The 15,263-nt window shown below is 35.3% G+C and overlaps 1 protein-coding gene across 2 annotated transcripts in view; it reads left to right on the forward strand.

Moving 5' to 3' along the window:
* LOC132544517 (uncharacterized) overlaps window positions 1-15,263 on the forward strand; it is a 137,327-nt gene that overhangs the window by 95,950 nt on the left and 26,114 nt on the right. For both annotated transcript variants that reach the window (XM_060208120.1, XM_060208121.1), the window contains exon 9: window positions 11,787-11,948. In XM_060208120.1, coding sequence (XP_060064103.1) covers window positions 11,787-11,948 — 162 coding nt within the window. The remainder of the gene's footprint in view (window positions 1-11,786; window positions 11,949-15,263) is intronic.

Genomic DNA, 15,263 nt, shown 5'->3' on the forward strand with positions numbered 1-15,263 from the left:
CTTGATTAATTTGTAGGTAAAATAGCTTGATATATTCCCAGGTAAAATAGCTTGATATAATCCCAGGTAAAATAGCTTGATTAATTTGTAGGTAAAATAGCTCGATATATTCCCAGGTAAAATAGCTTGATATATTTCAAGTTAAAATAGCCCGATATATTCCCAGGTAAAATAGCTCGATATATTCCCAAGTAAAATAGCTTGATTTATTCATAAGTGAAATAGCTTGATTTCAAGACAAGCAAACATTTACTAGAAATTTGTTGTATTTTATTTTGTGTATGTGTATGCAGTTGTTCTGTAAAACTTTCGGATGGTAAAGGGACTACAATGAGATTTGTGGGGACTGGATGGTCCTAGCTTAATCTTAAAGCTGTACCCTGTTAATGTAATATGATAGCACACTAACGTATGTAATGACTGGTGCAAGGACATTTAGATACCAATTAAAACCTATCCGTTACAGGGCGGGTAGATTTATGCACTCTCAGCTGCATATGCATTGCTTTATGTAGTTTTTGGTGGTATGTAAATGAGAGGTTGTGTGTTAATATGTGTGTCGAGGTCTGTATGCTTGGGTAACCTGGCGAAGACCCAGTCTGACCTCATGTTTTATTTTAAATATACCTGTAACGGCCCAATATAAGCATACAGACTTTTGTAATATCTTGTCAGTGAAATCAAATTACAATTTGACTAAACTGATCATTTAATGAAATTATTACAATACATTCACTACCTGATTTTTCCTCATTTAAAACTATGATGATTTAGAAAATAGAATTGGATTTAAATGTAGCAATGTGTTAAGGATTTTTTCAGCTCAATTGAAGCATACAAATGAACTATTTATCCCGTTTAGGACGTAAGGTCTTTGTCCCTATGTATTTACTTCTGACATTCATACTTTATCATGCATCACTGCACATCTCTTGTGTGACGTTTTAAAATATGTAGTAGATATCCTTCATTTTCGTTATAGATACGTTAAAAAAATGTAGATTTGAAATAACTTCAATGTGAATCTGACTGAGTGATATTTCCACCAAACATGATTTGTATCAGGATTTTGTAAGTTTTCTTTTTTAATTTTAAACTGTTTCATGTATTGAATAGTGCTCATAACACCTACATACATTAAAAACTAAAAAATCAAATTCAAACCACAGCAGTATTGATTTGTGGATATACAATTATGTGGATTGAAAATTCCAACAATATTAAGGAAAATAAATCATTGTCTAAAATGAATTATTTAACAGTTTGCACAAGTTTAAAGGGTCATAAATCACTACTTTTTTGGATTTATTATCATATTTCAATGGCCATCTCAAATGGTATCCTGGAACCTGGTTGTGTGTCTGTCTAACCTATTTGCCTTTCCATTTATCATTCTGTAAAGGGAACCATGACCAAAAAACTTGTTCAATGCTTTTCATCTTCCTTGAAACTTTCTGATGTGGTACCTCATTTGGAGTTATGCCTGTGCTGTTTTTCTGTGGCTATTCTGTATTTTGGCCATCTTAGAAAATCACTTGGCAAATACTGTTTGGACATTTTCTTCAATGTTTTGGTAAGTTTTTCTGAATATTATTGATTTAGTATAAACCTGTCCAGAAATTGTGCACCTGCACTTTCTGGGGGAGTTATCTCCCTTTTATGAAATTTGTTAGTCAAACAACAAATATGCAGTTTAACTTTCTCCAGTGCTGATGTTTGCTCAACTTAGGTGAGAGTCGAACCTTCAACAACATAGTTTTAACATTATAACAGTTTTAATATAACACTAGTGTAATCACAGGCTGCGTGGGTAACCATTTGTCTAATGATTTTTTGCTATCAACATTTATGAAGCTACACAATTGGCAGTAACCTGGACTGGCATGTGGTTTATTAATTAACAGACCAAACATTGTTTTCATTCTTTAGAAATAAAGTGGGAACTTGATCTGGCCTGTTTAAATTGCCATTGTGTATTGGACTGGCAGTGGTGGAGGGTCCCTAAACCGCCATATCTCACAGCCAGAAGTCACCCAGACAATGGCTACCCTTTACAGCGCTAGCCAGGCATACCCTTGTAAAACATACATGTTCACTTTAGGGGTACAAGAAAGGTTTCAACAATCTGAAGATCATAAGCTTACCATCACGTTAAATGACTTTAAATTTGATGTTTTTTGGCTTTTGATGTATCATTTCCTCATGTTTTAATTTGGTATCTATATTTTGAGAGGGATTAATCCCTTTCCTTCAAGGGTGTCTTGTAATTTATATAGATCAACTCAACCCCATGGGAACCTCATTTCACAATGCCATGGTGGACTAAAAGTGCACTATCAAAACAGTACATAATTTTATTTCATTAAGAAATGTGTGAATATTTGTGAATCAGATGGAGATAAGCATTTTTATGATTGTGGGTTTATGATTGTGGCACCTGAAGACAAAATGGTAATAATATGAGGGCTTTATGAGGCTAGCTTCTCATCATCTCCTGCAGTTATATTGTCAACAGCAACGGTAAGATTTTCTGGTGAAATGATTCAGAGGTTGTTGTGAGTTCTTGTGTATCATAAAGAAGTATTGCCTACCTGTGTTATATAGACAGGTATACTCCCTACCTGTGTTATATAGACAGGTATACTCCCTACTTGTGTTATATAGACAGGTATACTCCCTACCTGTGTTATATAGACAGGTATATTCCCTACCTGTGTTATATAGACATGTATATTCCCTACCTGTGTTATATAGACAGGTATATTCCCTACTTATGTTATATAGACAGGTATAGCCCCTACCTGTGTTATATAGACAGGTATACACCATACCTGTGTTATACAGACAGGTATTCTCCCACCTGTGTTATATAGACAGGTATACTCCCTACCTGTGTTATATAGACAGGTATACTCCCTACCTGTGTTAAATAGACAGGTATACTCCCTACCTGTATTATATAGACAGGTATACACCATACCTGTGTTATACAGACAGGTATTCTCCCACCTGTGTTATATAGACAGGTATACTCCCTACCTGTGTTAAATAGACAGGTATACTCCCTACCTGTGTTATATAGACAGGTATACTCCCTACCTGTGTTATATAGACAAGTATACTCCCTACCTGTGTTATATAGACAGATATACTCCCTACCTGTATTATATAGACAGGTATACACCATACCTGTGTTATACAGACAGGTATTCTCCCACCTGTGTTATATAGACAGGTATACTCCCTACCTGTGTTATATAGACAGGTATACTCCCTACCTGTGTTAAATAGACAGGTATATTCCCTACCTGTGTTATATAGATAGGTATACTCCCTACCTGTGTTATATAGATATAGACAGGTATACTCCCTACCTGTGTTATATATATATAGACAGGTATACTCCCTACCTGTATAATATAGACAGGTATACTCTCTACCTGTGTTATATAGACAGTTATAAACCATACCTGTGTTATATAGACAGATATACTCCCTACCTGTGTTATATAGACAGGTATACTCCCTACCTGTGTTATATAGACAGGTATACTCCCTACCTATGTTATATAGACATGGTAACTCCCTACCTATGTTATGTAGACAGATATACGCCCTACCTGTGTTATATAGACAGGTGCATTCCCTACTGTGTTATATAGACAGGTATACTCCCTACCTGTGTTATACAGACAGGTAACTGCCAATATGTGTTATATAGAAAGGTATACCCTAGTCTTAGTTATACAGACAAATGAACTTGAGAAGTTTTGTATGTAAATTTTTTAAATTTAGTATCTTTTACCTTTTTATCTAAGTTGGATTGGTGAAGGATGTTCAAATTACCTAATACATCTTGGCTACAAAGTATGCATCCATTTTTAATTAACCGTAAAGCTGAAAATTCAAATTAAAAAAATTATTTGTTAAGATATTTTTTGTACCCTGGGATGCCCGTACTCGTTTCCAAGTAAGACTTGGACTAAAATTTCTACCGCTTCACTAGATACACTGACCGATAAATATATTTATCATAGGAGGGCATCTGCGAAGCATTTGGGAAATGGAAACTTTTCCTTTTTTGTTCATCTCAAAATGAATTATTTTTAACTTTTATTGTCAGCTTTTAGTTAGTCATTTTGACCTGCACATGGAATATTCAAATAGGACTGACACATTTCTTTCTGAAGTAAAAGTGCACCTGTTCAGGTGTATCAAGAACAGTACATATATACATGCCGTGGGGCACAGTTTACCTGTTACTTGGGTGATCCCTTGCGTTGAAACATATTCATTGTATTTACCTATGTTTCCTATATAGATATTACTCTCATTCTAATTAATTAATCAATATGGTAATTTGAGTCCCAAAACATTATGCATGTCAACAATATGTAGACAGAAGTCAGTTAATTAGTAAGTATGCCCTAATCGTTTTTTAGGGTGTATAAAGTGTTTCCGAATGTTTTCTGTCTCATCCACTGCACCTTGAAAACCTCTCAACATGTTTGGTTCGTATTTACCCCATACTATCATAACATCATGCTCTATACTTTATTATGTTATGATGTTCATTGTTCAAAGGTTAAGTGGTCAAAGGACAACATTTGACAACTTTTTTTCAAATCTGTCAAATACCACTGGTAATAACCCTACATGTATGGGAGCAGGGATGTTCATGTCTTACAGACATTTTCAGTATTTAAATCATGAATCGCAGGTGACAAAGTTTCTATCAGATTCACTGGTTCAGAGTTTGGTAATTTGTTTATCATGATTGGTGTCGTCACAACTTCAAATCACATCTTTTTTCTTTTTTTTATGTCGGAGTATAAATGTTGTTGAATCCTTGATGTCATCTGAAGTTTTTGTCTCCTAAATATTCCATTTAAAGTACATGTCATTTGGAGATGTGTCTGTGATTATCATTGAAAGTCTGGAATACAAAGCCCCAATAATACAGCCAGGTGCCCACTGTTATAAAGACTTTTGTGTTGTATATATATATATATCTGCCATCCAATGAAAAGCATTTTTTCTTTTACATGAAATTAAAATATATGAATAAATAAATGTCCACCAATATTAAATTTGACTAGTATTTTAATTTCAAATTTTTGTGAATGCATAAAAGATGAAAGATGCATAGGTTTTGAATAGAACTTTAGGCTAGACATATAAACTACACAGCATTTCATCTGCAAAAGACGCAGTGTTCATTAAAATATATTTATTTGGTTTCAAAGCCAACCGTTAACATATTTTTATAACCATCATTTGTCTGGTATTTGAGTTGTTTGTATAAAGTCATATTATTTATATATGAAATATCGTTCAAAAATTGAAATAAATCAAATAGCAAGATTTGATGCAATTTAGAATATAGTATATATAATATCAATGTTATTTTCATACATATATCTAGAACTTTAAAAACTGTAGTTCTGAAACCATTAAAATGAATTGCCAATTTCTTTTTCAAATTGAGAAAAATGAAATGTGCTAGAAGAGGTAATTACAGGTACAATGAGTGGGACATTCTCACCTGTATGAGTTTGATGAATACAGCGGTAAGTGTTATATAGGACTGGTAAGATAAAGATCTAGTGTTTCCGTGACATCCTCCCCCTTAACACCACATTAGACCCCAACCTATCATCCCTCACCCCGTGTTACCTTATACAATACAACAGTTGGTGAATGCAGTTTAATTCAAATTATTTAAGATAATGGAAACCATAGTGAGTCTGCTTCCTCTATATTATATCTTGAATTATTATCTAGTATCTTGATAATCATGGTGGACCAAGCTGTGCTAAATGTTACCTCTCAGTTGATATTCAATTTGATAAGCACTTTAACAGCAGTTCATTGTGCTGCATGTTCAATTTCATTGTTATTATCAGAAATGCAGGTATTTTATTTTTGTCTTCCGTCTCGGTGAAATATTATTTGTGAAGTATCACTAAATACAGAGTTATAACCCTTTATTGACTGTGGAATAGTTTATCTGCACTTAATTTCACAACCTGTGACATTCACATTTGCTAAGTAAGGATATCTTAAGGAACTGGAATAAATAAATCCTTTTTAGTAATCCTATTTGTGGGTTATACATAGTTAAGGCCCTTTGTTTAACTTTATGCAGTATCTTGTATACAAAATCACCTTTAGACTTTTTTTGTGAGTATTTCTTTTGATGATGGAGTGTAATTTTAGTGATATTTGATCCTGTTATACGAACTCATTTTAATCTTATCTTTACAAGTATTAAATATTATTGTGTTATATCAACTGCTACTTATATTTCACTGTACTTGGTGGGTTGCAGGAAATGGGTTTAACAAATACAAAGTTTTCGCCCTTTGTTTATTGTGAATCACTTACGCCATCATAATTGGTTAGCAGCAAAAAATCTTTTTATGCATAAAATTCTTCTTAAGATGTTGAAGTTTCACACATTGATGTAAAGATATGATGTTATGGCAATGCCTCACTTGGAAATCTGATGCCACCTATAAGTTTACAAATGGTGGCACCAGTTCACACTTATTTGCCATTTCTAATAAAATTTCCCAAGTTGAAAAAAACTACCAATTTGATATGTTTTGCGGTTAGTGTAGTTTGTCTCCTGTATTTCAGTAATTGCTGATGGATATTTGAGATTCCCCTGACCTCCTTTTTGACCCCTAATATTACTGAAGATGGTATGATGGAGTTTTATAAATCTACTACAAGATTCTTGTTCACAACTCTTAATTTACTTTCATATTCTATGTGTACTCTTTTTCAAGAGTTGTATTTGTGAATTTTTCTGGTGACACATACATATCAAATTATTTAGTGTAGGGTTTCGAATTGAAAATATTGGTAATCATGCAGTGATAGGTGAGTTGTATGCTATTAAGAAACAAACAAAGTATTTCCATCTGTCTATTTCTGCATATAAATGTATATTTCAATAAATAGTGTTTATGATAAGAATTGAAATATTACAGCTGTTGCGCATCAATACATTACCGTTGCATTTTTTACACAAAAGACATATCCATGCAGAATTTAAAATCGGAACATTAACTCATAGTGGAACATTTATCCTCATGACTGTTTGTTAAATTTAAGTTGCATTTTAACGTGGCGTTTGAACTTTTCCATAACTGTTTTGATTTGATGAAGGAAATTTGTTGGACAGTAAAAATTTCAAATAATGAGATGACAACTGATGCTGTAAGATTGCTGAGGACTGATATCATAATAAGAGTCATTTTAAGGTGTCTGGGTTAAGTGGTTTTAATGACATAATACATCAATATTTATTGGCGTTTGTGTGTGAAGGAGCCTGTTGAGGCAGATTTGACAGGTCTGAGACAGGGTGGGAGGACATACACATCATTCAGGCTGATATACGAGTTGTTGTTGACAGGTTTCTATCCCTCTTATAAAGTTACAGTACATGTATATAACCCTTAGCAACTCTGCACTCTTAGTGGGCCTAAAGACCATTAACCACAGTTAAATACTCAATTATGTTTTACCTTCTAGATCATGTTATGTAACAGAAGCTTTAATTATAGTCACAAATATTTAACTCCTCGCCTTCATCCCAACACAATATCGCTGATTCAGAATGTGCTATCCTACATACAGCTGTAAAAAGTATAAAATATTTGAAAAATGGTCTCTTGACAACATATACCCTTGTATGGAGATCTTATGTGTAATTGAGTAAATAAGAAAATTACTTTTCTCTGAAAATTTATCTTTTAATCTTTTGTTTGAAATTTTTGAGAATTACACTTTGTATTAAACCAAATTTCTTTATGAGAGTAGTTTTTGTCCATTTAGTTTAGTGCCGATTGCCATCATTGCCTGGAGTGTTTGTTTTCTGTCCATGACCATCTCTTGATCAAATGCACTATTCCTTATGTTTTTCTGCCTTATATTGATATGGACCTCAAGGCTGGCATTGGATTGGTTTGAAATATTAGCTGACTACATGTAATTAACACCTGTCAGACTAAGCAGATTGTTCTGTATTGGGGCAAAATAATGCTATTGGATGTTCAACAAGAGAACGGAAAGTCACTGATGTTAAAAGGCTTCCTGCTCCAGTGTGCAGGGCCTGAGGCTAGAGAAACTGGGGGTTTCTTCCGAATAACAAGCTGGATCACAGAGCGTAATAAGCTGGAAAGGTGTTGGTATCTTTTATAGTGATCTGAGTTTGTTTTGTTCTAATTACCGGCTTACAATGCCTGCCAGATACAAGTCTGTAAAATAATGGTCTTACAGCTAGCTCAATTAATCTGGTTTGTAACTCTGTTTGTGTTGCTAAACACACGACTTGCAGGTTTATGGGAGTTTAATTGTGCACATGCCTTGCAGGATTAAGGTGACTTTGTGCGTACATGTCTGCAGCATACACTTTGAAATCAGATAGTGCTTCACTTAGCATTCATTTTCAATGAAGGGCATACTATCTCAAATTAGATATCATAGAAATTTAGGAATTGCAATATACAAAGATCAGAAAACAAAACAGGCTGCTTTTATCAGGTATACCAAACTGATGGTAAAGCCTTAGCTGCTTCCTGTATTTTTCCTCTTAAAGCTGAGTAAGCTTCAAAGATAAGAACTGATATCATAAAAAATAATACTGCCTTTGGTCATCATTTTCAAACAAAACCATAAGTGTTTTTTGTTTTATTTATATATATGTCTGTGTGTGCTATATTTTTTTCTCACCAGTAGTTGATGTCACTTGTCAGTTGTGAAGTTTACAAGCATGTAGCCTCTCTGATGTATGCTAACTTTACTAGATAACGATGAATAATTTGCAATGTACCAATAGTGAACTTAAGCTGGCTAAGTCACCTCTAAAATCTTAATTATAGAAATATTGCTGATTCTCTACTGTAGTGCTGTTTCATCTGTCTAAATGGACGGGTGCCTCAACAGGACTTGGGCAATATAACTTAATGATATTATAAGACTAAATGACCTGGGCAATATAACTTAATGATATTATAAGACTAAGTGACCTCAAATGTGTTCAACCTGCCCTATCATCACATGTGTGACATGTTTTCAACCTATCTTACCATCACATGTGTGACATGTGTTCAACCTATCCTACCATCACATGTGTGACATGTGTTCAACCTATCCTACCATCACATGTAGGACATGTGTTCAACCTATCTTACCATCACATGTGTGACATGTGTTCAACCTATCCTACCATCACATGAAGGACATGTGTTCAACCTATCTTACCATCACATGTGTGACATGTGTTCAACCTATCCTACCATCACATGTAGGACATGTGTTCAACCTATCCTACCATCACATGTAGGATACGTGTTCAACCTATCCTACCACACATGTGTGACATGTGTTCAACCTATCCTGCCATCACATGTGTGACATGTATTCACCCTATCCTACCATCACATATGTGACATGTATTCAATCTTTGCTAGCAACACTACATGTGACATGTATTCAACATTACCTACCACACATGTGTGACATGATTTTACCCTATCCTGCCATCACATGTGTGACATGTATTCACCCTATCCTGCCATCACATATGTGACATGTGTTCAACCTATCCTGCAATCACATGTGTGACATGTGTTCAACCTTACCTACCACACATGTGTGACATGTATTCAACCTATCCTGCCATCACATGTGTGACATGTGTTCAACCTATCCTACCATCACATGTGTGATGTGTGTTCACCCTATCCTACCATCATATATGTGACATGTATTCAACCTAACCTACCATCATATATGTGACATGTGTTCAACCTTACCTACCACACATGTGTGACATGTATTCACCCTATCCTGCCATCACGTGTTACATGTGTTCAACCTATCCTGCCATCACATGTGTGACATGTGTTCAACCTATCATGCCATCACATGTGTGACATGTGTTCAACCTATCTTACCATCCCATGTGTGACATGTGTTCAACCTATCCTACCATCACATGTGTGACGTGTGTTCACCCTATCCTACCATCACATGTGTGACATGTATTCAACCTTACCTACCACACATGTGTGACATGTATTCACCCTATCCTGCCATCACGTGTTACATATGTTCAACCTATCCTGCCATCACATGTGTGACATGTGTTCAACCTATCCTGCCATCACATGTGTGACATGTGTTCAACCTATCCTACCATCACATGTGTGATGTGTGTTCACCCTATCCTACCATCATATATGTGACATGTATTCAACCTAACCTACCATCATATATGTGACATGTGTTCAACCTTACCTACCACACATGTGTGACATGTATTCACCCTATCCTGCCATCACGTGTTACATGTGTTCAACCTATCCTGCCATCACATGTGTGACATGTGTTCAACCTATCTAGCCATCACATGTGTGACATGTATTCAACCTTACCTACCACACATTTGTGACATGTGTTCAACCTATCCTGCTGTCACCATATGTTCAATATTTCATACAATGTTTTCAACCTACCATGATGAGGTATACCATATGTAGTCAATGTTTCATTAAACATCACCACATGTCATATGTATTACATGCTCCACCATCACCATGTGCCATGTATTCAGTCTTTCCTGTCACCACTATGTGTCATATACTCAACCTGCCCCACCATCACCATGAGTCACATATTTTCAATCTTTTCCTTCTATCACAATGTGTCATGTATTCACTTTTTCTTGCCATTACAATTACAAATAAAGTATTGAATAACTGCTATTAATGAAATGGTTGGAGTACTGTAGTGCCACATGGCCACCTGATTGTTTATTGAACAGTTAGATATACATATGATAGCATTTATGCTTGGACTTTTTGAAACACCTTTTAATAAATAACATTTGTCTTTGCAATATCTTTTGATATTTTCTAAAAGGACAAGGCACATTAATGAACAAAAGTTAATTGATTCACTAATTAGTTAAATTTACATGCTCTTGTACATTAGGCAATCACATGCAATATTTATTGTTAAAAACTAGCACAACAGTTTTGAAATTAGGGTAAATAGATATATAGTCTTGTCAGGAGTGCAGTGTATGACAGATTATGTTAAACCAGCATGTTATTTTCTATTAAAAAAAACCAGAATGTTTAATTGCAAAAAAATAACCAACCCTATGAGGAAATATTAAATTTGACAGTAACACCTTGTGTAGAAGATTATGGTAATGTGGTGTGACCTCGAGGTGACCTTCACATCTGTGGTACGGTTTTGGGACCTGCACACAAATTACACTCATTTATCTATTTATTACACTACAGTAAGCTTTAGTTTTTGGTGTCCCTTTGAGCCTCCATTACCATATTTTGATGAATTCATGCATCACAATCCAGAGACATAAAAGTTTTTATACATATCAACCAAAAATTTATACATGTTCATTTTGTACACTGTTCAGAAAAAAAAAATATATGGTCATGAGTTTTGTGTCACTCAGGAAAGGCCACTTCATTTAAACTTTCAAAATATTGCATATGCACAAGTCTAATGCTTTTAAAATGTAATTTCAAATTTGATTTTTTCTTTTAGTTTGCATAAAAATATTGGTAAACATATTGAAGATTTTGTACCATGTGACAGCATAAACAACTTTTTTTTCATGTTTGTCTTTTTTTTTTTTTTTTTTTTTTAAAAGTATCTTAAATGATATTTGCCACTTGGAGTTTTAACATTTTAATTTAAAATAAATTTCACATGATGGTTGATTTTATTCTTCTTTACAGCCTCTGGAAACATCTACACTTGGGGATCTGGATTGGACGGACAACTAGGACATGGTGATCAAGTTTTGTTTTTGTCAGAACCTCAACGACTAAAATACAGCCACCTTAAAGGAAAAGTTCATGACATCTCTTGTGGAGAATCCTTCTCTGCTGGTGTTACAGGTATTTAATATAGCATTAGAAAAAAATGTGTGGAATCATTGTGACCAGGTTATACTGGGCACCATATGGAGATTCTGTTACCAAATTCATCTACATTGCATTTCATTGGTAAATTTAAATAACTACTGTAGATATCATTGGAATATTCTTAGTCATCAGCTTTTGCTGAATAATTGTAGATATAGATTGGGCATGGTGAGGCTTATGTTTGTCAGTATAAGATATTACTTTATTTATCCTTCAGGAGAAGGTAGGTGGGGGTTGGGTAGCAAGAGTTGGGGGAGGGGGGCTGTTACAATGTCTTTGATAATAGGTAGGACAATGTACTGGTGCAGGGAGGCCATTGAAATAGCATTTCACTGGTATTTCTGAAGAGCTAAAAGTGGATTGGCCTGATACCAAGTATGAGTATGGCTATTTATAGTTAAATATGGGCAAATAATGGTGAGCATTGGTTAGTGATGGTACTCTACTGGCTAGCATTGGTTAACTGGTACTATACTGGCTAACATTGGTTAGTGATGGTACAATACTGGCTAGCATTGGTTAACTGGTACTATACTGGCTAACATTGGTTAGTGATGGTACAATACTGGCTAGCATTGGTTAGTGATTGTACTATACTGGCTAGCATTGGTTAACTGGTACTATACTGGCTAACATTGGTTAACTGGTACTATACTGGCTAACATTGGTTAGTGTTGGTACAATACTGGCTAGCATTGGTTAGTGATTGCACTATACTGGCTAGCATTGGTTAACTGGTACTATACTGGCTAACATTGGTTAGTGATGGTACAATACTGGCTAGCATTGGTTAGTGATTGTACTATACTGGCTAGCATTGGTTAACTGGTACTATACTGGCTAACATTGGTTAGTGTTGGTACTGTACTGGCTAACATTGTTAAGTATGGTACTATACTGGTTAACATTGGTTAGCGATAGTACTGTACTGGCTAGCATTGTTAATAATGGTTATATACTGGCTAACATTGGTTAGTGATGGTACTGTACTGGCTAACATTGGTAAGCGATGGTACTATACTGGCTGGCGTTGCTAAGTATGGTACTATACTGGCTAATGTTGTTAAGTATGGTACTACACTGACTAGCATCTTTAAGTATGGTACTATACAGACAGCATTGGTTAGCGATAGTACTATACTGGCTAGCATTGGTTAACTGGTACTATACTGGCTAGCATTGGTTAGCGATGGTACTATACAGGCTAGCGTTGTTAAGTATGGTACTATCCTGGCTATACTGGCTACCATTGGTTAGCGATGGTACTATGCTGGCTAGCGTTGTTAAGTATGGTACTATACTGGCTAGTGTTGTTAAGTATGGTACTATACTGGCTAACATTGGTTTAGTGATGGTACTATACCGGCTAACATTGGTTAGCGATGGTACTATACAGGCTAGTGTTGTTAAGTATGGTACTATACTGGCTAACGTTGTTAAGTATGGTACTATACTGGCTAACATTGGTTAGTGATGGTACTATACTGGCTAACATTGTTAAGTATGGTACTATACTGGCTAACATTGGTTAGTGTTGGTACTATACAGGCTAGCGTTGTTAAGTATGGTACTATACTGGCTAACATTGGTTAGTGATGGTACTATCATTGGTTAGTGATGGTACTATACAGACTAGCATTGTTAAGTATGGTACTTTACTGGCTAACATTGGTTAATGATGGTACTATACAGGCTAGTGTTGTTAAGTATGGTACTATACTGGCTAGCATTGTTAAGTATGGTACTATACTGGCTAACATTGTTAAGTATGGTACTATACTGGCTAACATTGTTAAGTATGGTACTATACTGGCTAACATTGGTTAGTGATGGTACTATCATTGGTTAGTGATGGTACTATACAGACTAGCATTGTTAAGTATGGTACTATACTGGCTAACATTGGTTAGTGATGGTACTATACAGGCTAGTGTTGTTAAGTATGGTACTATACTGGCTAACATTGGTTAGTGATGGTACTATACAGGCTAGTGTTGTTAAGTATGGTACTATACTAGCTAACGTTGTTAAGTATGGTACTATACAGGCTAGTGTTGTTAAGTATGGTATTATACTGGCTAACATTGGTTAGCGATGGTACTATACTGGCTAACATTGTTAAGTATGGTACCATACTGGCTAACGTTGTTAAGTATGGTACTATACTGGCTAACATTGGTTAGCGATGGTACTATACTGGCTAACATTGGTTAGTGATGGTACTATACAGGCTAGTGTTGTTAAGTATGGTACTATACTGGCTAACGTTGTTAAGTATGGTACCATACTGGCTAACATTGGTTAGTGATGGTACTATACTGGCTAGCATTGTTAAGTATGGTACTATACTGGCTAACATTGGTTAAATATGGTACTATACTGGCTAGCGTTGCTAAGTATGGTACTATACTGGCTAACATTTGTTAGTGATGGTACTATACAGGCTAGCGTTGTTAAGTATGGTACTATACTGGCTAGTGTTGTTAAGTATGGTACTATACTGGCTAACATTTGTTAGTGATGGTACTATACAGGCTAGCGTTGTTAAGTATGGTACTATACTGGCTAGTGTTGTTAAGTATGGTACTATACTGGCTAACATTGGTTAGCTATGGTACTATACTGGCTAGCGTTGCTAAGTATGGTACTATACTGGCTAACATTGGTTAGTGATAGTACTATACTGGCTAGCGTTGTTAAGTATGGTACTATACTGGCTAGTGTTGTTAAGTATGGTACTATACTGGCTAACATTGGTTAGTGATGGTACTATACAGGCTAGCGTTGTTAAGTATGGTACTATACTGGCTAGTGTTGTTAAGTATGGTACTATACTGGCTAACATTGTTAAGTATGGTACTATACTGGCTAGCATTGTTAAGTATGGTACTATACTGGCTAACATTGGTTAGTGATGGTACTATCATTAGTTAGTGATGGAACTATACAGGCTAGCATTGTTAAGTATGGTACTATACAGACAGCATTGGTTAGCGATAGTACTATACTGGCTAGCATTGTTAAGTATGGTACTTTACTGGCTAACATTGGTTAGTGATGGTACTATACAGGCTAGTGTTGTTAAGTATGATACTATACAGGCTAGCGTTGTTAAGTATGGTATTATACTGGCTAACATTGGTTAGCGATGGTACTATACTGGCTAACATTGTTAAGTATGGTACTATACTGGCTAACATTGGTTAGCGATGGTACTATACTGGCTAACATTGTTAAGTATGGTACTATACTGGCTAGCATTGTTAAGTATGGTACTATACTGGCTAA

Source organism: Ylistrum balloti, unplaced genomic scaffold, assembly GCF_031769215.1.
Source record: "Ylistrum balloti isolate Yb309-2 unplaced genomic scaffold, AGI_CSIRO_Ybal_v1 Utg369800, whole genome shotgun sequence".
NCBI lineage: Eukaryota > Metazoa > Mollusca > Bivalvia > Pectinida > Pectinidae > Ylistrum > Ylistrum balloti.